The sequence below is a fragment of the Oncorhynchus clarkii genome, chromosome 11 (assembly GCF_045791955.1).
Source record: "Oncorhynchus clarkii lewisi isolate Uvic-CL-2024 chromosome 11, UVic_Ocla_1.0, whole genome shotgun sequence".
NCBI classification, from domain to species: domain Eukaryota; kingdom Metazoa; phylum Chordata; class Actinopteri; order Salmoniformes; family Salmonidae; genus Oncorhynchus; species Oncorhynchus clarkii.
The window spans coordinates 32,412,510-32,440,174 of record NC_092157.1 but is presented as its reverse complement, the minus strand read 5'-3'; the positions used below and the strand labels follow the sequence as shown (position 1 = coordinate 32,440,174).

General features: G+C 41.9%; 1 protein-coding gene across 6 annotated transcripts in view; it reads right to left on the bottom strand.

Annotated features, from left to right (window-relative positions):
- The window catches only part of LOC139420706 (extended synaptotagmin-2-A-like), a 37,713-nt gene extending 20,230 nt beyond the window's left edge, over window positions 1-17,483 (bottom strand). For 3 of the 6 annotated variants that reach the window (XM_071170935.1, XM_071170937.1, XM_071170936.1), the window contains exons 1-6: window positions 16,712-17,448; window positions 7,185-7,226; window positions 6,705-6,839; window positions 6,008-6,084; window positions 5,802-5,874; window positions 696-785 (exon numbers count right to left, since the gene is read on the bottom strand). In XM_071170935.1, coding sequence (XP_071027036.1) covers window positions 696-785; window positions 5,802-5,874; window positions 6,008-6,084; window positions 6,705-6,839; window positions 7,185-7,226; window positions 16,712-17,119 — 825 coding nt within the window. In that variant the 5' untranslated portion in view covers window positions 17,120-17,448. Of the gene's footprint in view, window positions 1-695; window positions 786-5,801; window positions 5,875-6,007; window positions 6,085-6,704; window positions 6,840-7,184; window positions 7,227-16,711 lie in introns of all 6 variants that reach the window. The other 3 variants (XM_071170934.1, XM_071170938.1, XM_071170939.1) reach the window with 3 other exon arrangements.
- Window positions 17,484-27,665: the final 10,182 nt, after the last annotated feature.

Here is a 27,665-nt window from a genome sequence, read left to right as displayed (position 1 = left end):
AGAATGCTATTTTATTTGGCAGTCAAGATTGAACCATTTAAGGAGGAGAATGAAGGGTTGTCCGCTTCACTGTGAAGCATTCTGGAGAATATTCTACATAGTCCTACCCCCTTAAATCAGAGAGAAGAGGGCCCCTTTTTATCCTTTACCTCAAAGGTTCTTCCATAAAATGTGCTTTTTCCCCCATTATTAGGATGACAGAAAATAGAAATATAAGCATGCCTGAGGCCACAGAAACAGGAGCTCCTGGTCCAGAGTCTGTGGTCTGCTCTCAAAGAAGATTAATTACACTCAGATACTGTGTAGTTAACACCCACTGCGTGGCTTGTGTCCCAACATGTAACAACACTGCGACTCACAGTCTTACCACTACACTCCTCCTGCTTCTTCTCTCTGCTGTCTGCACTGCGGCTGGCATAGGCAGTGCAAAGAAATCCACCAAAGTAGGACTAGCCTGATCTATGTCTATTTAAGGCTCCAGTGTCTCCACTCGGGACTCGTATCTGACTTAAATTGGCCAAATGTTTAGGCAGAACATAGGCCTGGAGGCTCAGCACTACAGGAAGGAAGACAGTGATAAAATAGCCATTGCTGTCTTCAACTGTCTTGCAAGCAGCTAATGATGCAAGTGACATTAATTCCAAATGATAGAAAGAGGAAGTGTGTGTCAAGTGTGTGTCAGGGCTAGAACTTACAGGTTTCTTCAGAAAGAACAGGGACAAGGCTCCAATCAGGGGCATGTCACCTAGCAACGGCTCCATGACTACTCTCAACACTCCATGGAGCTGTGAAACACAAAAGAAGCATCAAGATAAAAACACGCTCGCAGAGATAAAACACACACACAACCACACATCATTAAGGGAGCTTTCAGTATCAGGGAACCAACACTACAGGCCCTTGACCCACCTAATGACCTGAACATTCAAGAGTGGACGCCTGGACACCACAGCAGGCACGTGCCTCCAGAGACACTCCAAAGGGGTCTTTCACTCCAAAGAAGCCCCCCCCCCCCACACACACACACACACACACACACTACTACTGCATTACTATCAGACATAACATATCTGTCATCCTCAACTTCCTGAACAGATATAATTAGCTCTCTTTCTCAAGATAAGCAGGTCGTTTAAGTGCTGATACTGTAAATGAGCAAAACAGGCCCCACTATTATTTTTGTTCAATGGACATGAGTTTAAAACAAAATGGTAATTATCCACATAAAGAAACCAGTGTCTATTGTCTCAATCGCAGTATTTATTTGTTTACTAAAAAAAATACAAAAATCACATACAAAAATAAGACAGGATTTAAACTCCACTTCAAAAGACGCAAAGTATGCTGTTTCCAAACTCCACTATACGACGTACTGTGAGTATGAGAAATGTGAGCCAGTGCTTTATAATAGGGCTTTGTGAAGTAAATATCTTCAAGGGACGACACTAACGGCTCAACCTACTTTTCCTGAGGAAAAACAAGATGAGATGCCATGAAAAAAAGTAGAACACTTGTCAGCCATGATTTACCATATAGGCTACAGTACAAAGCCTTGGCTACAGGTTACCAATTTAGGGAAACAGCTCTTTTCTCCCAATCATAACCTTGGTCAGATACACATGGTTAGCAGATGTTAATGCGAGTGTAGTGAAATGCTTGTGCTTCTAGTTCTGACAGTGCAGTAATATCTACCGAGTAATCAAACAATTCCACAACAACTACCTAATACACATAAATCTAAGTAAAGGGATGGAATAAGAATATATACATATAAATATAAGGATGAGCGATGACCGAGCGGGATAGGCAAGATGCAGTAGATGGTATAAAATACAGTATATACATAAACTACCAGTCAAAAGTTTTAGAACACCAACTCATTCAGAGGGTTTTCTTTATTTTTACTACTTTCTACATTGTAGAATAATAGTGAAGACATGAAAACTATGAAATAACACATATGGAATTATGTAGAAACCTGAAAAGGGTTAAACAAATCAAACTATATTTCAAATAGCCACCCTTTGCCTTGATGACAGCTTTGCACACTCTTGGCATTCTCTCAACCAGCTTAATGAGATAGTCAACGGGAATGCATTTCAATTAACAGGTGTGCCTTCTTAAAAGTTCATTTGTGGAATTTCTTTCCTTCTTAATGCGTTTGAGCCAATCAGCTGTGTTGTGAGGTAGGGGGGTATACAGAAGATAGCTCTATTTGGTAAAAGACCAAGTCCATATTATTGCAAGAACAGCTCAAATAAGCAAAGAAACGACAGTCCATCATTACTTTAAGACATGAAATTCAGTCGATACGGAAAGTTTCAAGGACTTTGAATGTTTCTTCAAGTGCAGTTGTAAAAATCTTCAAGCTCTATGATGAAACTGGCTCTCATGAGCACTGCCACAGGGATGGAAGACCCAGAGTTACATCTGCTGCAGAGGACAAGTTCATTAGAGTTACAGCCTCAGAAATTGCAGCCCAAATAAAAGCTTCACAGATTTCAAGTAACAGACACATCTCAACATCAACTGTTCAGAGGACACTGTGTGAATCAGGCCTTTATGATTGAATTTCTGAAAACAAACCAATACTACCAAACCAATACTACCAATACTCAAAACATTTCAAACTACTTTTGTAATACAACTTGAGGTATTTCTAAACGTATGTAATCGATCAAATTGAAGACGGGATGATCTGTGTTCAATACAGGACCAAAACAAACTGACGCTACTTTTCTGGTTACGCATCTCTATCAAAAGGTACACATGAAGTGACGTTCGTTCTGAGCTATGGTACTTCTTCATTACACAAAGGAAAAACCTCAACCAATTTCTACAAACTGGTGACATCCAGTGGAAGCGGTAGGAACTGCAGGAAATTCTGGATTCCCCATGAAAACATATTGAAAAGACAGTGACTTTTCGTGGTTTCGCCTGCTAAATAAGTTCTGTTAACTCACAGACATGAGTGTTTTCTATCCAATACTAATAATAATAATATGTATATATTAGGATCTGGGACAGAGTAGGAGGCAGTTCAGTTTGGGCACGCTATTTATCCAAAAGTGAAAATGCTGCCCCCTACCCCAAAACAGGTTAAGTGTTGTATCATAGTTTTGATGTCTTCACTATTATTCTACCAAGTAGAAAAATGTTTTTTTTAATTAGTAAAAATAGTAAAAATAAAGAAAAACCCTTGAAGCTGTTCTAAAACCTTTGACTGGTAGTGTATGAGATGAGAAATGCAAGATACGTAAACATTGTTAAAATGGCATTACCAAAGTGACTAGTGATCCATTTATTAAAGTGGCCAATGATTTCAAGTCTGTATGTAGGCAGCAGCCTCTCTGTGTTAGTGATTGCTGTTTAACAGTCTGATGGCCTTGAGATAGAAGCTATAGGCAGTCTCTCGGTCCCAGCTTTGATGCACCTGTACTGACCTCGCCTTCTGGATGATAGCGGCGTGAACAGGCAGTGGCTCTGGTGATTGTTGTCCTTGATTATCTTTTTGGCCTTCCTGTGACATCAGGTGCTGTAGGTGTCGAGGAGGGAAGGTAGTTTGCCCTCGGTGATGCGTTTTGCAGACCGCCCCACCCTTTGGAGAGCCTTGCGGTTGTGGGCGGTGCAGTTGCCGTACCAGGCGGTGATACAGCCCGACAGGATGCTCTCAATTGTGCATCTGTAAAGGTTTGTTAGGATTTTAGGTGACAAACACATTTCTTCAGCCTCCTGAGGTTGAAGAGGTACTGTTGTGCCTTCTTCACCACACTGTCTGTGTGGATGGACCATTTCAGTTCGTCCGTGATGTGTACACCGAGGAACTTAAAACTTTCCACCTTCTCCACTGATGTCCCGTCGATGTGGATAGGGGGGGACTCCCTCTGCTGTTTCCTGAAGTCCACGATCATCTCCTTTGTTTTGTTGACGTTGAGTGAGAGGTTGTTTTCCTGACTCCAAGTGCCCTCACCTCATTCCTGTAGGCGGTCTCGTTGTTGTTGGTAATCAAGCCCACTACTGTTGTGTCATCTGCAAACTTGATGATTGAGTTGGAGGTGTGCATGGCCACACAGTCATGGGTGAACAGGGGGTACAGGAGGGGTCTGAGCACGCACCCTTGTGGGGCCCCAGTGTTGAGGATCAGCGAAGTGGAGATGTTGTTTCCTACCTTCACCACATGGAGGCGGACCGTCAGAAAGTCCGGGACCCAATTTCACAGCGCGGGGTTGAGACCCAGGGCCTCAAGCTCAATGATGAGCTTGAAGGGTACTATGGTGTTAAATGCTGAGCTGTAGTCAATGAACAGCATTCTTACATAAGTATTCCTTTTGACCAGATAGGGTAGTGTGCAGTGTGTTGGCGATTGCATCGTCTGTGGACCTATTGGGGCGGTATGCAAATTGTAGTGGGTCTAGGGTGGCAGGTAAGGTGGAGGTGATATGATCCTTGACTAGTCTCTCAAAGCACTTCATGATGACAGAAGTGAGTGCTACGGGAGTCTTTTAGTTCAGTTACCTTTGCCTTCTTGGGTACAGGAAGGAACAAGGGTGGCCATAAGAGTGAATCCATAAAGAAAAAAAGCGGAGAATCCAAGCTTTCCAACAATGTCAGAATTATTACTGTACTAATACTCAGCAAATATAATTAGCATTTTCAATAGAGAAAAAACAACTGCACTCGCATTTTGCCAACTGCGAGAGCAGCAACACAGATGAATAACAACGCACATGGCAAAATAGAGCTTCTGTTGTGGTCAAAGCAAAAACAGTGACAGTAAGAGAGTAAAAAGTATTATTTCTAGTTGAGGTTAGTTACAATTGTAGTGTCCTGGCTGCGCATCTGTTCAAAATGAGAGACGAGTGACTGAAGTGATCGCCCGAGAGCTGTAGCCTATGGGAGAGCCAGACAGATCAGCTCAATCAGACTGTGCAACTGAAAGACGTTCATTCTGCCAATGAGAGGATTGCATAAAATATTCTGCAAAGGCATGCGTGCTTATGATTGGACAAAACAGATGAAAAGGAGCTTCATGTCAAATGTTATGTTTATTAGTCTCACATGGAATTCTAATCACATTGTCGTCAAATATGACTTTTTTTTTTGTTATAAAAAAGGCCATCTGAAAGTGCACATGATGGAAGTTAAAAGGTAAATATAAATGATTTCATGGGGTAAAAAAAAGCACTGATTAATAGGTGACTTAAATGATTGTGACTAAAACTAGACAAAAATTGTCCAGAGTTTTAGCCGACTGATAAGGAGGATGAAATGACTCAAATGCGACAAAGATGAAAAGGTATTTTAGTCAAAAGACTAAGACTAAAACTACATCTAAAACCGAAGTCTAAACTAACACCGCACACAAGGTAACTGATCACACAGTATATTGCTCGCAAGTCATTGCAGTAAAAACAAATCTGATGTTGTTTGCAAGCCAGTGTAATTGAGCAAGCAGGCATCATTAAAGTCACTTTTACATGCACTCACAACATTCGATTGGAGTTTACTGTCCTCGACTCTGATGAACAGGTTATCCGTGACATTATCAACGATCAGAGCATTCATTACAGAGTTGTATAGTTAATATATTTTTATGGCCAGCCCCAGATCCAATTCAGATTTCAAGTGAAGGGTGTTTGTTAAATGAAATAAAATAAAAACTTGTCCCCCCCGGTGTTTTATACATCCCTAAGAAATGACATATTAAAATATTATCACCCAAAAAATGTTACGTTAGGTTTTTATGCCTCTAATTAATCCTAAAACAACAGAATGAGACAATAACATAATTTATGCATTACCTGTATGCTCTTAATACCAGCTTTGCAGTAGTATCTTTTGATGTCCACATCAATTTCAGTATTTCCAACAAAACTGGAAAAAAAAAGTTCAACATCATCAAAATCACATGTTTATCTATGTAAAAAAAAAAATACATACTACACAGAGTACATTCTATGACAAGCCAAAGGCTACAATCTGTCCAAAATGGAGATAGTCAGGTCACCTGATCTGTAGGTCCATGATGATCTGACGCTTGTCCACATTCTCTGTGTAAACCTTGACCCCGTTGATCCTTAAAGGCTAAACACAAGACAGAGGACATCACGATATCACCACTAGGCCACAGCCCCCCACTTGTGTTCTACCCAGTATGAACATCGCCACTACTCTGTGTCCCCTCCTGGAAACTATTTGGGAAACACCCACCAGCTGTCCCTACAACACAGACACATGCACAGATACGGGTCTTGGGGTGCTTGAGCACTTGCCCTTTTCCCCACCTATAAGAAAAATGTAAGAGCTGTTTGAAAAGACTGCCTGAAATGTACGTCTGTTTTGGTGGAATGGAGCTTTGTCCTTTCCAATGTGACATCACCATGCAGTGAATTTGTTAATAACAGCTAGTTTTCTGTTTTCCCCTTTCCCACTCAGACAGTACTAGCAAAATTCCTGCTTGAGAAATGCACCTTTGCGAAGAAGCTATTATGTTTCTTTTTGACCATTTTAATTGAAAACAATCACAGTAAGGTACTTAATTGTTACCCAGACAGAAATGATTTGATATTTAGATCAAAACGGTTGCAATGGACCTTTAAAACCAGATTGGGGAGGTTTGACCGCCTGTTGAATGGTTGAAAACCATCTTATAAACATAAGGCGCGGTTAGGTAGAGACTCCTGCTGATAAGTCTTGATGTTCACCTTGTCCCCCATGTTGATCTTGCTGAAGCGGAACGTGCTGAGGTGGGAGTTGGCTCCCTTCACGGCCGGCTCGATAGTCTCGCGGAACAGCTTCTCTATGAACTGGCAAATATACGGCCACATCTGTCTCACAGTCTGTAGGGCCAGAGGGAGGGGGAACGGATTAGTAAGTTGGTACCGGGCGCACATTCTGACTATCATACAGTAAGTCAACACAGAAATGTAGGAGGCAGAGTGAAGGAGCTGAATTCACTGAATTAATTATTTAAGATCAGGTCCCATATTCACAAAGTGCCTGTTATTCAGCTGTCTCCATAGGATAACCCTTTGAAGAACCCTTTCTGGTTCCAGGTAGAACCCTATTTGAACATTTTACCTGGAACCAAAATGTATCTACACCGCAAAACCAAGCAGGAAAAGTAGGTCCTCATCTAAATAGAAGTGGAAATTCTAACAGTATGTTCCTCTTTGTTCTTTTACCTTGTTCAGCCACTCTACTCTTTCCACATCTGGGAAGTTGACCTAAAGAGAAAAAAAAAGTAAAGACATCATTACTGTTTACATGGTCAAAACTGTTTTATTTGCCAGTACCAGTAGTCACTGATTCCATCTAAACAAACGCACTGTACATTGTTATTTTAAGTGAAATAGCTGTTGGACATGAGATATTCTGCCTAGGTTCAGCGGAAGTATGGCTGCTGCCTGCGTTGCATCCTAAATTGCACCCTATTGCCTAAATTGCACTATTATTGACCAGTGTCCATAGTACTTCTGTGCACTATTTAGGGAATAGTGTGCCATTTGGGACGTAGTCCTGCAGTACTCCTGAACCCCTCCTGGTTATTACAAAGACATAACAGTACTGGAGCTGGCCACTCCACACAGTATGAGCATCAGTGAAAGAGAGGAGAGCCCTGCGCATACACATTGCCCACATACTGTACCTACACGTACACACGTACACACACACAAACCACATAAATAAATAACACTGGCTCTCATAAGCCAACAATCATCATAGTCTAAAAGCAAAACTTTTCTAATTAGGCTACCACACCTTTCCAGCACAACACAGAGGAAGTGTGCTGTCATGCGTTATCCCCTTAGGAGCAGCGGCTCCAGCGGTGTAGCCGTGGCAACGAGATTGCATGTGAGAGCTACAGGAGGCAGTAATGCTAACGCGGGTGAGAAAAGAGCTGATGCAGCATTAGCGTGACAGCGTAGAGGAGCATAGGATCAGACAGTGAGAGGAGTGGGAAGTAGAGAGAAAACTACTGCTGGGTTTGACAGATTCAAGCCTAGCTTTTTTTACATGCCACAAGTGCCTCTGTTATGCAATCAGGAGCACTCAAGTGGACATGGTTTCTATTAACCTGACACATACTATAAAGCAACAAATTCACAAAATAGTGGTCAGAGGATAGTGCCTTGCGGATACATAATTTTCTCAACAAATAAATGAGTGATATCAAATTACTGTGCAACTGTCAAGAGGTACTTCACACCTCACAACAGAAATTGAGATGTAATTTAAATGCAGTACCGTCCATTTAAGTGGATTGAATGGGGATGCTGTTATTTAACTATGGAAATACTTTCAAAGCATATTATAGAAGCAACTTGGATCTACTTATTTAAAAAAAACATTACACACCTGGAGGTATACAACTTCCATACAGTAGCTACCTTGACATGTTGCTTATGTCTCACAGGAGCCTGAATAAGCAGCAGGATTTTACATTAGTATGGGCAGTGCTACGCAGCAGCCTATGACTCACAGCAGATTTATTTTCCAATGAAAACAAACAGGAGCAGTCGGCAAACACATGACATTTTAGCAATGTTCTGATGCAACTCACTAATTTTATGCTACACAAAGATGAATAACCTACAGTTCTCTAAACGAATTAAATCTGTTAGTAATTTGATTTATTTCACCTGTTACTGAGATGATTGTTCCAGTTTACATGATTGATGTATGTTTACATGATACATGATACTACTTTACTACTTACTATTTTCCCTAACCTGGCAGTCATTCTGAGTGCAGCTTGTGGGTGATTAACAATTCCACTTGTTGGATATCCTAACTTTCTCTGGATTCCAATAGGAATTACACATCACTTTGTATGCCAGCATAATGTAATTTGCAGGCCTGATGTGGCCTGTAAACCAGGAGATTCCTAACATCACTGTGTTAGGGTATAACTAGGCCCTCAATTAAAGGTCTTATGATATACAGTACCAGTAAAAGTTTGGACACACCAACTCATTCAAGGGTTTTTCTTTATTTTTACTAACTATCAAAACTATGAAATAACACATATGGAATCATGTAGTAACCATTATTTTTTTTAAACAAATCAAAATATATTTTATTGTTGAGATTCTTCAAAGTAGTCACCCTTTGCCTTTACTGTGCAGCCATATTCATCAACCTGGCCAAGGCTTTCGACTCTGTCATTCACCACATTCTTATTGGCAGACTCAACAGCCTTGGTTTCTCAAATTATTGCCTCGCCTGGTTCACCAACTACTTCATTGAAAGAGTTCAGTGTGTCAAATCGGAGGGCCTGTTGTCCGGACCTCTGGCAGTCTATGGGGGTGTCACAGGGTTCAATTCTCGGGCCGACTCTCTTCTCTGTATACATCAATGATGTCGCTCTTGCTGCTGGTGATTCTCTGATCCACCTCTACGCAGATGACACCATTCTGTATACTTCTGGCCCTTCTTTGGACACTGTGTTAACTAACCTCCAGATGAGCTTCAATGCTATACAACTCTCCTTCCGTGGCCTCCAACTGCTCTTAAATGCAAGTAAAACTAAACGCATGCTCTTCAACCAGTCCTGCATCACTACTCTGGACGGCTCCGACTTAGAATATGTGTATAACTACAAATACCTAGGTGTCTGGTTAGACTGTAAACTCTCATTACAGACTCACATTAAGCATCTCCAACCCAAAATTAAATCTAGAATCGGCTTCCTATTTCGCAACAAAGCATCCTTCACTCATGCTGCCAAACATGCCCTCGTAAAACTGACGATCCTACCGATCCTCAACTTCCGCGATGTCATTTACAAAATAACAAAATAGCCTCCAACACTCTACCCAACAAATTGGATGCAGTCTATCACAGTGTCATCCCTTTTGTCACCAAAGCCCCATATACTACCCACCACTATGACCTGTACGCTCTCGTTGGCTGGTCACCATAGCAGCACCCACTCGTAGCACGCGCTCCAGTAGGTATATCTCACTGGTCACCCCCAAAGCCAATTCCTTCTTTGGCCGCCTTTCCTTCCAGTTCTCTGCTGCCAATGACTGGAACAAACTGCAAAAATCACTGAAGCTGGAGACTCATATCTCCCTCACTAACTTTAAGCACCAGCTATCAGAGCAGCTCACAGATCACTGCACCTAAACATAGCACCCATCCAACTGCCTAATCCCCATACTGTATTTATTTATTTATCTTGCTCCTCTGCACCCCAGTATCTCTACTTGCACATTCATTGTTCTCAACTAGCCTACTTGGTTAAATAAAGGTGAAACATATATATTTTTAAAACTTCTCTAGGGTAGGGGGCAGCATTTGGAATTTTGGATGAAAAGCATGACCAAATCAAACAGCTTTCTACTCAGGCCCAGAAGATAGGATATGCATATAATTAGTCGATTTGGATAGAAAACACTCTAAAGTTTCCAAAACTGTTAAAATAATGTATGTGAGTATAACAGAACTGATTTGGTAGGCGAAAACCTGAGAAAAATCCATTCAGGAAGTAGGAATGTTTTTGTTGTTGTTGATTTCTATTCAATGCCATTACCGTATCCATAGATTTAGGACTCAAATTGCAGTTCCTATGCCTTCCACTAGATGTCAACAGTCTTTAGAAATTGTTTCAGGCTTGTATTCTGAAAAATGACGGAGTAAGAGCAGTCTGAATGAGTGGACCCTGCCGTGTCAAAGAGCTTTTTCATGCGCGCGACCAGAGAGTGCCTTTCTTGTTTACCTTTTATATTGATGATGTTATTGTCCGGTTGAAATATTATAGATTATTTAGGCTAAAAACAACCTGAGGATTGAATATAAACATCGTTTGACATGTTTCTATGAACTTTACGGATACAATTTAGATTTTTTTGTCTGCCTGTTGTGACTGAGTTTGTGCCTGTGGATTACTGAAGAAAACGCAAACAAAATGGAGGTTTTCGGATATAAAGAGAGACTTTATCGAACAAAAGGAACATTTATTGAATAAATTAATGTCTTCTGAGTGCAACCATATGAAGATCATCAAAGGTAAGGGATTAATTGTATCTCTATTTCTGACTTATGTAACTTCTACTTGGCTGGTTACTGTTTGTAATGATTTGTCTGCTGGGCTATGTTCTCAAATAATCGTAAGGTATGCTTTCGCCGTAAAGTATTTTTGAAATCTGACACCATGGTTGGATTCACAAGAAGTTAATCTTTAAACCAATGTAAAATAGTTGTATCTTTTCTGAATTTTTATAATTAGTTTTTCTGTATTTGAATTTGGTGCTCTGCAATCTCAATGGATGTTGGCCAGGTGGGACGCTAGTGTCCCACATACCCTAGAGAGGTGAAATGACAGCTTTGCTGAGCAAATGTGTCTCCTAGAGGACAGGAAGGACAGGAAGCTTTTGTATAGATCATGGTTTCAGATACCGCCCTCTCCCCCTCCTTCTCATTCTCCTCTGAAACACAACCCAAGTGGCACGTTTCAGCATCTCAATCTGAGTGACAAGCTGGTCGTGTCCAGACAGAGAAAGCTGAGCACCAGCGTTCAGTCTCTCCTTCAGTGCCTGAGGCATGCCTATTAGAGGTCGACGATTATGATTTTTCAAAGCCAATACCGATTATTGGAGGACCAAAAAAGCAGATACCGATTAAAATCGGCCATTTAAAAAAATATATATTTATTTGTAATAATGACAATTACAACATTACTGAATGAACACTTTTATTTTTAATACATCAATAAAATCAATTTAGCATCAAATAAATAATTAAACATATTCAATTTGGTTTAAATAATGCAAAAACAAAGTGTTGGAGAAGAAAGTAAGTGCAATATGTGCTATGTAAAAAAGCTAACGTTTAAGTTCCTTGCTCAGAACATGAGAAGATATGAAAGCTGGTGGTTCCTTTTAACATGAGTCTTCAATATTCCCAGGTAAGAAGTTTTAGGTTGTAGTTATTATAGGAATTATAGGACTATTTCTCTCTCTACCATTTGTATTTCATATACCTTTGACTATTGGATGTTCTTATAGGCACTTTAGTATTGCCAGTGTAACAGTATGGCTTCCATCCCTCTCCTCGCCCCTACCTGGGCTCAAACCAGGAACACATCGACAACAGCCACCCTCGAAGCATCATTACCCATCGCTCCACAAAAGCCGCGGCCCTTGCTGAGCAAGGGGAACAACTACTTCAAGGTCTCAGAGCGAGTGACGTCACCGATTGAACTGCTATTAGCGCGGCCCCGCTAACTAGCTAGCCATTTCACATCGTTTACACCAGCCCAATCTCAGGAGTTGATAGGCTTGAAGTGCTGCACGAAAGTGCCGTTTGAAAGAATGCTTACGAGCCTGCTGCTCGTAAGCATTATGCCATAATTACGTAAAATTCTGGCAAATTAGTTCGCAACGAGCCAAACTGTTGCATATACCCTGACTCTGCGTGCAATGAACACAAGAGAAATGACACAATTTCCCTAGTTTAATATTGCCTGCTAACCTGGATTTCTTTTAACTAAATATGCAGGTTTAAAAAAATATACTTCTGTGTATTGATTTTAAGAAAGGCATGGATGTTTATGGTTAGGTACATTCGTGCAACGATGGTGATTTTTTCGTAAATGCGCCTTTGTTAAATCATCCCCCATTTGGCGAAGTTGGCTGCCTTTGATAGGAAGAAATAGTCTTCACACAGTTCGCAATGAGCCAGGTGGCCCAAACTGCTGCATATACCCTGACTCTGCTGCACAGAACGCAAGATAAGGGACACAATTTTCCAACTTAAAATAAATTCATGTTAGCAGGCAATATTAACTAAATATGCAGGTTTAAAAATATATAATATATGTATTGATGGTAAGAAAGGTGTTGATGTTTACGTACACATTGGTGCAACGACAGTGCTTTTTTCGCGAATGCGCTTGTTAATATCACCCGTTTGGCAAAGTGGCTATGATTCAATGATAAATTAACAGGCACCGCATTGATTATATGCAATGCAGGACAAGCTAAATAAACTAGTAATATCATCAACCATGTGTAGTTAACTAGTGATTGTTAAGATTTATTGTTTTTTATAAGATACGTTTAATGCTAGCTAGCGCCTTACCTTAGCTCCTTGCCGCACTCACATAACAGGTAGTCAGCCTGCCACGCAGTCTCCTTGTGGAGTGCAATGTAATGGGCCATGATCGGTGTCCAAAAATGCCGATTACCGATTGTTAGGAAAACTTGAAATCGGCCCTAATTAAACGGCCATTCCAATTAATCGGTGATAAAAGAACTTATATGTTTAAAGATAATGATTAAATAATTCTACCCTGAAACGTAACCATTAGGGATTATAGTTTATGTAGCATGTATAAGGAATAATTAAAGTATTAACTTCTTGCGTCGAGCAATCCCGTATCCGGGAGCGTAATCATAGCCTCAAGCTCATTAGCATAACGCAACGTTAACTATTCATGAAAATCGCAAATGAAATGAAATAAATATATTGGCTCACAAGCTTAGCCTTTTATTAACAACACTGTCATCTCAGATTTTCAAAATATGCTTTTCAACCATAGCTACACAAGCATTTGTGTAAGAGTATTGATAGCTAGCATAGCATTAAGCCTAGCATTCAGCAGGCAACATTTTCACAAAAACAAGAAAAGCATTCAAATAAAATAATTTACCTTTGAAGAACTTCTGATGTTTTCAATGAGGAGACTCTCATTTAGATAGCAAATGTTCAGTTTTTCCAAAAATATTATTTGTGTAGGAGAAATCGCTCCGTTTTGTTCATCACGTTTGGCTAAGAAAAAAACCTGAAAATTCAGTCATTACAACGCCAAACTTTTTTCAAAATGAACTCCATAATATTGACAGAAACATGGCAAACGTTGTTTAGAATCAATCCTCAAGGTGTTTTTCACATATCTATTCAATGATAAGTAATTTGTGGCAGTTGGGTTTCTCCTCTGAAGCAAGTGGAAAAATGCATGCAGCTGGAGATTACGCAATAATTGCAACGGAGGACACCAAGCAAGCACCTGGTAAATGTAGTCTCTTATGGTCAATCTTCCAACGATATGCCTACAAATACGTCACAACGCTGCAGACACCTTGGGGAAACGACAGAAAGTGTAGGCGCATTCACAGCCATATAAGGAGACATTGGAACACAGCGCCTTCAAAATCTGGGGCATTTCCTGCTTGAAATTTCATCTTGGTTTCGCCTGTAGCATCAGTTCTGTGGCACTCACAGATAATATCTTTGCAGTTTTGGAAACGTCAGAGTGTTTTCTTTCCAAAGCTGTCAATTATATGCATAGTCGAGCATCTTTTTGTGACAAAATATCTTGTTTAAAACGGGAACGTTTTTTTATCCAAAAATTAAAAGAGCGCCCCCTATATCGAAGAAGTTAGGCTAGGTTGGACTGGGAGGGAGAGAAATGTGTGTGTTTGTGTGTGCCTAAGAAAATACTGAGAACAATTAAACTGTGGTTGACCCGACCTGGCTAGAACTCTGAGAAACTTATGATAGGACAGGGAGTACTTCTCAAGGTTCCCCTAATCTCGTGGGAATGGAACTGTCGGCTGGGTAGTGATACACAGGGGTGAGAACTCTGGAGAAGGATACAACTCACCTACTGTTCGTGTGTATGCATGTGCGTAGGATACCTACTGTTTGTGTGGAAGTATGTGCACAAGTATAAAATGGATGTCTTTGTATAATGGACTTGAGAATGCTCTCGTGAATACACATTTTGACTATTGTAAGCTGGGAACTCTGTCCGTTTCATTTAAACCAGAACCTTACAAACTCGGTTGTAGATGGAGTAGATTAATTGAAATTCTGAAAACAATTTGGTCCTTCGAGCCGGATTCCAATACCTGCCCCTGTCGTCCCGAAGTAACACGCCGAAAACCGTGCACCTGCGGGTCCTTGACCCAAAAATTAAAGACCTGTCCCCTGACATTGGGGTTCTATAACAGGCCGGTATATATCTAAGGTTGACAGAGACGGTGACGGAATCCAACTAACATTGCTTTTCCCATCCTACAAGAAAAAGGTCAGTAAATCTTTATTCACAGATTTGGGGAATTGACGTTCGGGCTACATTTAGAGAAATATTTTGAATGATTGTTGTGTGGTTTGGATATTGATCTTTAGAATCCGATGGGCATACTGATCTGGTGACCTGTCTTTAGAATTTTGTGTAGAGAACCCTGATATAGGTAGTATTCTATGCAATTGGAAGACAGGAATTGGATGTAAAAGCCACCTAGGAAGGAAGAAGTCCCCAGTGACTTGTCTGAAATGACACGAGGTATCTGCAGTACCAATGTAAACTAGCTAATTTTGAGATCTAAGCGGAACCTGATCAAGAGTATATTAGTGGGTCTGTAATGACACGAGGTATCTGTGGCCACTACCAATGCTATCTGTGGCCACTACCTATGTAAACTAACGGAAAGGAGGTATATGCGTAGATTGTGAGAATATGCCGTAGTAATGGAGAAAGAAGTACGAATTTGAGAGACGTCTAGATGTAGGAAAATATTAATAAAGTAGATACATAAGACGTGTAGATAGTCGAGGGTTAGATACCTGGCTGTCTGAAGCCCGAAAAAGAAGGTAAGAAGGCAAGTATAATAGTATAATATACTGACTCACTGAATCGTTGCTGCTGACAGCTACCGGCGTGGACCAGCACTGAGGCAGACATTTCATTTACTTCTAAATCGAGTTAAGTCCTCTTTAGAGAGAGACCTTCAGAGCTAGTTCATCACACTAACTCCAGCAGGGTTCTATACACACTAAAAGTTGATGAAGTACCCGCAATAACTACTTTAACAGAGCCCTTTGGAAAGATGTGTCTTAGGAGAGAAGTCACAAGGCATGACAGTGTGACAAGCCAAACATTTAGGATAAAAATAGGGTGAAAGTTGATGTTCCCCCACGTTTTTCTCCATTAACCTAATGAGTAGTCACCTTGTCAGCTAAAAAGGAAGAGACAGACAAACAATGATACTATCCTAATTTGACACTTGCTGAGTAGATCTCAAGCAGCTTATAAATTATGAATAATTAACCTCATCAAGTAAAGGCCTAGTTGACGTCTTCAACTTGAGTCAGGCGGCATTATTGACAAGTTGCGTTTAAGTTGGGGGTTTCTCCTATGGCCCTACGTTTTGCTCGCCTGAGTGCCAGACTGTTTTTGCCATCATACCAACTCCTTGTCACTCATCGTCATGCCAATGATTGTACAATCAGACCTAGAACCAGGCGAACAATAAGTGATGGTTCGATTGGGTGCATCTTCCAGGCATAATCATGCATGCAAGGTGTTATTAGTTATGTGATTGGGGCCCATGTGTCCCTCCCACTCTGGTGTCCGGTTTACCATTGTGCAATGCTGTATTTAGAGGGGCTTTGTCTAATGTCACTGCTGGGGACAGCTGTGTGATCAGAGCTTTACAGGTCAACACTGTTCTGTGTTCAGATCCCAGAGTGATGGTTTTCTTAGAAACTCAAAAACAACTAAATGATTAATGTGTGCTAGGCTTATTTGGGTTATAGAAAAAAACATGTTCAAATACATTTGATGTAGGCTAATCAAATGTGGTAGTAATATAGCCATATAATAATAATCCAGACTGGCTAACTGAATAGGGGGATAAAGATAACATTTTGTGCAGTTTTTTTTTTTGGTGCTGCCTTTATAAATGCATCTTGGTCTTACCCATGATGGCAAATCAGAAGCTGTCAGACTTTGTTTGACAGTTCTCTCCTCCTGTTCAAAGAACGCCAAGGCTCTGTACAGTCGGGTGTTCTTGCCTCCTGTGTTTCTCCTCCACCAGAAAAATATTACAAGTCCTATTAAGAGCCAACTGAAACTGAATTCAAAATATCCCAAAACATATATGGGAAAAATGAGCACGAATGTCTTTGTAAACTGAATCCATGTCTGAGTTAGTTCACCGACGGAAGACCCAGACTTGTCATCGCCGGTGTCTGCCGGTGGAAATACGTTTGTATTGGGGCCGGTGTTAACCGGGCTCGGTGTGTTTTGTCCATCCTCCTTTGATCCAGCGGAGCTCCCATTATGTGCATGGGCGCTTCGTACAGCCGTCATACTGTCTATTGACATTCGTTTCTTTGCGCCCACAGTTTTGATGGGATGTTGGAGTAAAGACCTCAACAACAGAAGCTTCTTCTATTCTTTATTAAACTGTCACCAATGTTAAACCTCCTGCGCGGAGAGCGCGCAGAGCCTTTCGGATGTCAACCACAGATTGCGCTCACGTTAGTTCAACCGCATCTGAGCCCATTTTGCCCTGGAAAAAGTGGGCATTGATTATTCTTCCACTCTGCAATAAAGTATACGCTCATTTGCCTTATTTTCTTGTCTCATTCTTCAATAATATCACGCTGCTTCCCTCATACCGCGCAGAGTTCGGGTAGTCCTCCACTTGCAATAACCTACAGCAGCCGCACTCTTTCAACGCACTCCTCTCCCAGCGCACGTTTGCGTTCTGTACTACCTCAGGGTCGTCACTAGCTTCTACCAATCTCTTCCCACAAAGTCATAACCCCCGCCCATTTCTACACTCAGCTGAGTGATTTAAAAAAAGACATCCGTGTGTCTAATTAAGGATGACACGTGTTGTGTTACTTTTAATCCAATCCCAGTGTTGGCAAAACATGATTTGTGTACATTTTTTCCAAGACATTTTGTGTCAATCCCTGCAGTTAATGTGTTAAATGTTGAAAACCATACAACACCCCCAAAATGTGTTAGATTATTAACCAATCACATTCAGCTAGTGGAAACCCTCCTTCAAGGAACTGACACAAAATCGCCACCCCATGCCCAACATCTGTAGAGACCACTACATATTTCAGGAATAGCAACATTCTCTAGTCTCATCATCATCTCTGTCACACATCAATAAAAACTTTGAATAGCTTTCAGTGTGATCAATTCAGTACCTCTGCCTAATAATCACCATCATCATCATCATTTTAACTGACTGGCTCCCAGGCTACACTAAACAAAACCAATAAATACAGATTACAATTTTTAATAAATAATTAAAGGCTTCCCGATAGAAATGGAATTGAGTAATCTAAGAATTTAGTCATTCTATTTCTATGGACTGAACTGTGTATCCATGGTGATTTGTTCTTTCTTGCAGAAATTGCTATTTGATCGATTAAAGATCCTGTTGTCAAGGGAACATGACACATTTACCTTAGTTTCAGTGCGATTGTGCAATCGAAATCTGCTGCCATGGCACTGGATAATGTCAACACAAGTTTGGAAGCTTTATTTCTGAAATCAGTTGAATATTTCACAAGGAAGAACATAAAGGCAATAACATGCATCCTGAGAAGGTAAACTGGTGACTAGATACACAACAAGTGTACACATATGTGTGGCAAACGTAGAGATAGACAGCTAGGCTAGCTAAACTCCGGGCGTTAGTTTGCTTGCTAGCTAACGATGTTAAAGCTAATGGTAGTGGTAACTAACCCTTTTGTTAGTGGTTATAACGTTACACCAATATTCTTTGCAGCAAAGCCAGTCTTTGTTATTGCTGTGCCTGTTGTCAATGAGAATAATATTGTATTAGCTTGGCTGGGTTGTGCTTCGAAGGATGCACGGCTCTCGACTTTCGCCTCTCCCAAGTCTGTACGGGAGTTGCAGCGATGAGACAAGACTGTAACTACCAATTGGATACAATGAAATTGGGGAGAATAAGGGGTAAAAATAAAATACATTGTCCCGATTGTATCAAGTGCAACGTCGGGTGGAGGACATGATGAAGACTATGGGAGAGATGAACATGAGAGAAGACACAGGACTGAGGAGGTTGTGGACCGACACCAGAGAGTGAGGCCAAAAGAGAGAGAGAGACAGTGCCTGAGAGAGGACAAAACCCAGAGACAGAGAAGGACAGATGGAAAGTCGACTCGCGAGAAAGGACAGGCAAAAGGGAGGAGAGAGACAAAGAAAGGAGAAGAGAGAGCAAGATGGGGTTAAAAACACATACAATGACAAGTACAGGGATCGGAACAGACAGTCAGGGCAAACTACATGATAGTTCAGGGAGAGAGGAAAGGCAGGAGAAATGGGTAAGGAGGGGGAAAGAGAAAGAGATGAGCCATATGAGAGGGATAAAAAGAAGGAGAAGGAGAGAGAAACAGGTGAGAGGGACAGGAAGCAAAGGTCTGAGAGATGGGGAGAGACAGGGAGAAAGACCATGATCGTGAGAAGAGAGAAACATAATGAGAGGGAGCATCTAAAAGAGAGAATGCTACAAAGATGGAGAGACAAGGAAAGAAAATAAATACACAGACAGAGAGCATTCAGGACAAAAGGAGGACAAAGGTAAAGTTATCGAGGTGAAAATTATGTCAACGTCTTAACTTTTATTTTTACTTATTAATTTATTTAACCTTTATTTAACTAGGCAAGGGGAAACTTCACCCCAGTGTGAGCCAGCAACAACAAAAAGATTAAATTACTATGATTAGTGAGGTAGTACTTTTTGTTGTTTTTTTCATCTTGATTTCAGAATATAGGGAGCAACATAGAAAATAAAAGGAGGAGAAAGTAAGGAGACACAAAGATAATAGAGTACAAAACGTAAGAGTCTTCAATATTGTCCAAACGTTGTTTTGTTTTTTCTCCCCAAAATGTAATGTTAGATAACAACACCACAAACAAAGCCTGACTGGCTCCGCTGGCTCACACTCTGGGGTGAAGTTTCCCCTACACTGAAAAAAATAAAGCTTATTAATATATGGTTCTTTCTCAGCTCTTAAGATTCCTAGGAGAACTATTGCCTGATAAAGTACCTTTGAGTTAAGTGTGGGGTTATTGACGTCGCGTCTACAGTTCTTCAGAATTCTAAAAGGTTCTTGAAATATATGGAAGCATGCAGCTGTGTCCCTTTCATAGCACACAGCAAATTCATCAGGTTTAACTAGTCTTGCTGTCACGGCCGTGTCTTCCTGGAAGGAATAAGTGGACCAAAGTGCAGCGTGGGGAGCGTATAGTTTCCTTTTTATTTCAAAATGTCACCAACAAATGAAAGTGCATTAGTGCCACCAACAAAGTTAACTACCCACAACAAAAGGAGTGAAAAAGGGCTACCTAAGTATGGTTCCCAATCAGAGACAACGATAAACAGCTGTCCCTTATTGAGAACCATACCCGACCAAAACATAGAAACACAAAATCATAGAAAACAAAACATGCCCACCCCAAATCACACCCTGACCAAACCAAATATATATATATATATATATATATATATATATATATATATATATATATATATATATATATATATATATATATATATATATATATATACAATATAAGGTCTGACAAGGTGTGACACTTGCTTTTTCAGTGTAACATTTACAGTGTTAATTAAAGAGTTAAATTAGCCCTGTAAATAATTAAATTACCACTCAGTGGTGTAAAATATCCCCAGTGTTGGTGCTAATAATTAGAGTTGAACCAAAACCACTCCCATCATTATTATATTTCCCAGCATGCTCTATTGAAGGCAGATTTTTAAAAATTGCATTGATTGATTCATTAATCTTATGCTACTCACATATAAATATCATTTTTCTAAGCTATTCCAGTCTGTTACTTGGAGTTTAGATGTTAAAAAGGTAATCTCATATCATAGTCTTCTCAACCCTAGCAGTCATTCTGAATGCAGGTTGCAGGTGAATAGAAATTCCATATGTTGCATATCCCCACTGGCTGGATTCCAAAAGGAATTAAACATCACTTTGAAAGCCAACATAATGTGACATGCAGGCCTGATGTGGCCTGTAAACTGTCTGCTCCAGGCCACTTTACTAGGGAAAATCTAGGCCCTATGAAATACTACACAAAATGTATTGTCTTCAAGAACAACATTTAAATGATCATCTTCACATCTTCACTTAGGATTTCACTTGGTTAAGGCCACATAATTAAAAATGAGTGCATGCAACAACTATATCTCTGTCACTAGTAAACACAGTCATGGGTGGTACTGGCAACTCAAAAATGTACTTAAAAAGGCACCCTGGGAAATATGTGAATAAAACCCCTAAATTCTTAAAAGAACCATTCCATTTATTGTTCCCCTGTGTCAGGGCTGTCAAACTCATTCCATGTTTTTTCCTTTCAATTAAGACCTAGACAAATAGGTGAGGGGAGTTCTTTACTAATTAATGACCTTAATTCATCAATCAATTACAAGGGAGGAGCGAAAACCCACAGCCACTCGACTCTCCGTGGACTGAATTTGACACGTGTCCTATGGCATCGCTCTCAATAACCTTATTTGGTTCCATCATGCACCTTTATTTTTTAGAGTATAGGTACAGATCTAGGATAATCTTCCTCTCCCCCAATCCTAACCTTAACCATTAGTGGGGGAAATGCAAAACTGACCCAAGATCAGCATCTAGGCTAGGGGCAACTTCACCCTACAGACTGCTGGCTCACATCCTGGGGTATATTTGTGTTACAGGATGCAGGTGAAAGTCAGAGACATGATGGTGAATCCAGAGAAGAGGAGCAAGTGCACAGGGAACATAAGGGGTTGGACAGAGAGAGGGAGGAAGAGAGGGGTAAACGTCGAGAGAGGAGGCACAGAGAAGGAGTTGACCCTGAGAGGGATCCCAAAGAACAGACCAGCGCCAAGAAATCATCATTCTCTGACCTCAGAGTTCAAAAGGAAAAGACAGAGCCTGTTAAAGCTAAGGTTAGTATCACTCCAAAGTCAAGTCAGAGTTTATTGAAAGTACATATTAAATTGTAATTTATAAAACACATTTTACATAATCAAAAAGAAAACGTGAATATAAGAAAAAGGGGAAAGCGAATATGGAGATATCAACACGTCATTAACAGTCCCTCTCCCTTTTCAATAGACGCTCCTCATATAAAGTATATTGGTTTTCATGACTCTGTTTTCCTTTGTGTGTTCCCTTTGTGTCCCGGGAAGTAGTGATGCGATCTGAGTCACCCTGGAGGTATAGTCAGAAACAATGAAGTGACACAGAGGAGCCCATAACACTTGATAATGGGGTTTTTCCCTCATGGCCATATCTGTCTGTCGTCAACCCTTCAACTAGCATGAGAATAGAGCATGACTATTTATGGAGACCAGGACCATTGTGTGTTGAAATCGGGAGTGTCAAAATGGATTTAGGCATTTGGTATTGATTTCAGTGCATCTAACATCAGATAAGTGGACCAACATTGTCTATAGACATACAGCATTGTGTTCTCTACTCTTTCCTGATATTTTTCCTTTATTCACTGGCAAATGTTTGCAAATGTTCTGTTGGTGGCTTCATTGCTTTGCTTGCCTTCACTTGCTCCTGCTTGTTGCATGGTAATGTTCACATGGATACTCTTTTTACTGTAAACACTGTATATTTGTCTGTGTACTTAACTAACAGTGGTGCATTCAGTAGGACAGAATGGTGTTCAACGTTTAATTCAAAGGAAACTGTACTGTACTGTTTGGACTAATGTATCCAAACAATTTTGCAGAGAGTTTCTTTTGGACAACTTCAGGTAGGTCACTTCCCGTTTTGTTCTGTTTGCTTTCGTTTAGGAAAAGTTTAGCAGAATCAGTGGAAAAAATACACCCCAGAATGACCAGTTGAAGAACGGCGTGATTATGATAGCCCAGAGGGTGGTTGTATATGGTGTGTTGCATACGTTTGGTGATTTCAAATGGTCACACCCATACTGACCAGGCCACACCTCACAACACCCACAAAACGAGAGCAAACCTACCGAAAAGTAAGAATGAGCACCGTTTTGGGGAAACATGTCATTTAGTACAAACCGCCACGCAAAGTAGTTAACGCTGAACGAAACTGAATGCATACAAAATGGTGATCTATTGCTCAGATTTTTGACTTGAAAAAAGTAAGTCTATGCAACATTAACCAATTAAAAACAGTTCTGTAGCAATGAGGTTTGTGCAGTTGGCTATAGGTACAATACATTATCCATGCAGATTGGCTATGCTTGAATTGCCCGGCCAATGTTGTTCTTCAAAGAGCATTTTTAAATAATGTTTAAATACTGTAGGTACGTGATCATATATTGTATTACTTGTGAGGCACCGCTAAGTGAGTATAATCATTAGCTTTTTTTTTTTACTGAATCGATGGCCTGCATCTGATGGTCAGTCTGAGGGGAGGGAGCAGTGGTGAGGCTAGCTTCACCTAACTCACCCTCCTTCCCCCCTCCTTCCCTCTGCTTAGAAAAGGAGACACAGTCTTCTAGCTGATTGTGGAACTAAAGCAGCACTGCATTATTTCTGCCTCGTGCACCAATTCCCGTTGTTACTCTTATGACCAGAGAAAGTCAAATATTCCTTGATATTAAAAAAGACACAAGCCGCTAATAATAACAACACACGCTTATCGGAAGACTTTGCTATACCCATTCATTGCAGCTGCAGTGCTGGTTGTAGCGTGTGGAAGTAGATAGAACACGCATTTTATGGCTTATAAAAGTGTTGAAAAAAGTGCTGCTTGTGCTGAATTACATCTTAAACATAAACTTGCACATAAAAACAGCAGTTATTTGCAGCAGTTCGTTGAGTCTCCCTCTAGTCCAACTAAAACATTTTCCGACAAGATAGAACTGCCAACGGGGGCGGAGATGCAATCTAATGCAGAGAGAGCATGCAGAGTTCTGTCATACTATCCAGGTCTGTGCCCAAACAATTCGAGCTTCTACTTTTAAAAATCCACCTTTCCAGAAACAAGTCTCTCACCGTTGCTGCTTCTTTATAGACCCCCTCAGCCCCCAGCTGTGCCCTGGACACCATATGTGAATTGATTGCCCCCCCATCTATCTTCAGAGTTCGTATTGTTAGGTGACCTAAACAGAGATATACTTAACACCCCGTCCTACAATCTAAGCTTGATGCCCTCAATCTCACACAAATTACTAAGGAACCTACCAGGTACAGCCCTAAATCTGTAACCATGGGCACCCTCTTAGATATCATCCTGACCAACTTGCCCTCTAAATACACCTCTGCTGTCTTCAACCAGGATCTCAGTGATCATTGCCTGCGTGCGTAATGGGTCCGCGGTCAAACGACCACCCCTCATCACTGTCAAATGCTCCCTAAAACACTTCAGTGAGCAAGCCTTTCTAATCGACCTGTGCCGGGCATCCTGGAAGGATATTGACCTCATCCAGTCAGTAGAGCATACCTGGTTGCTCATTAAAAAAGCAGATATAGCCCTTGGTTCACCCCAGACTTGACTGCCCTTGACCAGCACAAAAACATCCTGTGGCGTTCTGCATTAGCATCGAATAGCCCCCGCAATATACAACTTTTCAGGGAAGTCAGGAACCAATGTACACAGTCAGTTAGGAAAGCTAAGGTTAGCTTTTTCAAACAGAAATGTGCATCCTGTAGCACTAATTTCAAAAAGTTTTGAGACAATGTAAAGTCCATGGAGAATAAGAGCACCTCCTCCCAGCTGCCCACTGCACTGAGGCTAGGAAAATCTGCCACCATCAATAAATCTACGATAATCGAGAATTTCAAGAAGCATATTTCTACGTCTGGACCTGCTTTCCACCTGGCTACCCCTGGCCGGTCAACAGCCCTGCACCCCCTGCAAAAACTTGCCCAAGCCCCCCCCCCCCCCCGCTTCTTCTCCACCCAAATCCAGACAGCTAATGTTCTGAAAGAGCTGCAAAATCTGGATCCCTACAAATCAACCCCTATTAATGGCCTGTTCAACCTCTCTTCCGTATCGTCTGAGATCCCCAAAGACTGGAAAGCTGCCGCGGTCATCCATCTCTTCAAAGGGAGAGATACTCTAGACCCAAACTGTTATAGACCTATATCCATCCTGCCCTGCCTTTCTAAAATCTTTAAAAGCCAAGTCAACAAACAGATCACAGACCATTTCGAATCCCACAGTACCTTCTCTACTATGCAATCTGGTTTCCGAGCTGGTCATGGGTGCACCTCAACCACGCTCAAGCTCCTAAACGATATCATAACTGCCATCAATAAAACACAGTACTGTGCTGCCGTCTTCATCAACCTGGCCAAGGCTTTCGACTCTGTCAATCACCGCATTCTTATTGGCAGACTCAATAGCCTTGGTTTCTTAAATGACTGCCTCGCCTGGTTCTACTGATTCTCTGATCCACCTCTACGCAGACGACACCATTCTGTGTACATCTGGCCCTTCTTTGTACACTGTTAACAAATCTCCAAACGAGCTTCAATGTCATACAATAGTCCTTCTGTTGCCTCCAACTGCTCTTAAATGCAAGTAAAATTAAAAGCATGCTCTACAACCGATCACTGACCGCACCCGCCCACCCGTCTAGCATCACTTCTCTGGACGGTTCTGAATTCAAAAATGTGGACAACTACAAATACCTAGGTGTCTGGTTAAACTCTAAACTCTCCTTCCAGACTCACAAGGCTAAAGGTTTTCTTCTCCAGGGGTTCTTCCACAGTGGTGACACGAAGGCCCCTGAAAGACGGTGGACAGCACCGAAATTGGAATCGGTACCCCCTCGAGCATTGTGGACAACACCCAGAGGAGGCCACACCCTCCTCCCAATTTGCCCTTTGAGACCGGGAGAAGCGGCCGAGGCCGGGGAAGGGTGTTTCAGGGGTCCTGCCAGGGCCCGCCTCTCCTCTGGCGCTCCGAGTGCCTGGGTCTCCCATGCACGTCCCTATGGCGGTGAGAGTTTACAAGTTGTTGCTCCACCACACGCTGTGCCCCTCCCCGCTGTTGTCCCTCAGCGCGAGGCGATGGGGCAGGAGAGGGACCCCACCGTAGTTTGGTTGCAAGTGGGTGTCCACCAGTCTGATGTCCAGTTCAGTGGCTACCCAAATGAGTTGGCTCCTCATAGCCTCTCAAGCCGCTGGGGGCAAGGAAGCCCCGCTGCTGGCTTTTGATGGCCTGGTAGCCCCACTCACAGTGCCAGGTTCATCCTGCAGGACCAGCCTATCACTGGCCAACAGGGAACAGCTGTCATTGCCATTGAAGCTATCAACCTTCTGACGCAGGGCATGCGCTCTCCATTCAAGGTGGTCCCAGTGGCCTGACTCCTGCCCTCATCCAGGACTGGCAGCAGATGGACTCTGCCTGCGGTGGTTCCGGCCACACTTCCTGGGAGGGGTAGTGGTCCCAGTGGATGGACTAACAGCTCGCTGGTGCACCACTCCTGAGGGAGGGAGCTCGTCCCCAGCCTGAGCCAGAGCCTAGCCGACCCACTCGCGCAAGGCCTCCAATCGCGTCAGGTGTAGGCCCTCTGAGAACATCACACAAAACAGGCATCCAGTAGGGCTCTCCACCACCCTCTCCGCGTAACTCAGACCCAGGCCGTGCATACACAAGGTATGTGGATCCCCAGGGGGGATGCCACCCTCACACCTGTCACAAAGGGTAGCCATAAGCTCAGCCAAGCCAACAGGGCCACGCTGCAGGGTTCCAACGCCCTGGGAGAGCTTATGTCGTGACCCGCTTGGAGGAATAGGAACCTGGCGCGGGGAGCAGCATGTTAATGAAATTCACAACACACATGGAACAAGCCATTCAGAAAGTTGTGTAAGGTAAATTACAGTTTGTGGCAGCAAGAGCCACCATATTAATGGATGCACATGGAGTCGTAGTGTGATGCTAACAAAACACGGTCGGAAGATACAGACCAACCGCAGCAGTGAGTGGACCACTCAAGATGAGGGGCGGCCATGTGCAAACAGCTAGTGAGTATACTTTCAAGATAGTACACTTACCAGTGACTTACCAAGCAAACTTTAGAAAATGTGTACCTCAAGCCTTATGGACGTCCGCCGAGAAAATTAAAGAGAACGTGTGTCGAGGCCATGGGGTCTATATATAGGGGCGGACCCCAGCCCGGGAGTAAATCTGTAAATCCTCAATCGTTGCAGTGCAGAACAGTCCCTAGAAAAGGCACCTGCTCCTAATTAACTCATACCATGCACTTTCAATCAACAACTTGTGTCTTCCCACTGTCCTGAGCTGAAGGTCTGCCCTGTGGAGCTAAAGGTGTCGCCCATAACAACCAATGGTATTTTTGCCATGTTTGTATACGAGCTAGTTTGTCTCTGTGCTGTTGTTGTCCCTGTCTGCAGGTCGTCAGATCAGCCTGGTTCACTTCTCCCTGGTGCAGAGGCAGACCATGCTGTCTGTGTACAGCCCCTCAGCCAAGCCCAGTTCCGTGCGCCTTGACAGCAAGACCAATGTCTGTATCTGGAACATCTGAGAGCCCAACCCGTCCATGGAAGATCATTGTCCATGAGTCTCTGAGGTGCCACTTAACAACTGCATCTCAGAGCCTAGTTTCAGATGGGTTTGCAAAATGATGGTAGATTTCCCCCAATTCACAGGTTTTCCAGAAATCCTGGTTATAAAATTCCCATGATGAAGACGGAGTAAACAAGAAATCTGCAACCAGGATTTTTTGAAAATCTGAGAATATTGGGAAGGTAACTGGAATTTTGCAACCCAACTGCAGAAAGTTTGAAGCTTTGATTTAAAATGTTATGTATATTCCCTTACAGAAACAACACATGCATTTCACATAATATCAACATGTAAATAAATGCATGTGATAACATGAAACTACATATGTAAAA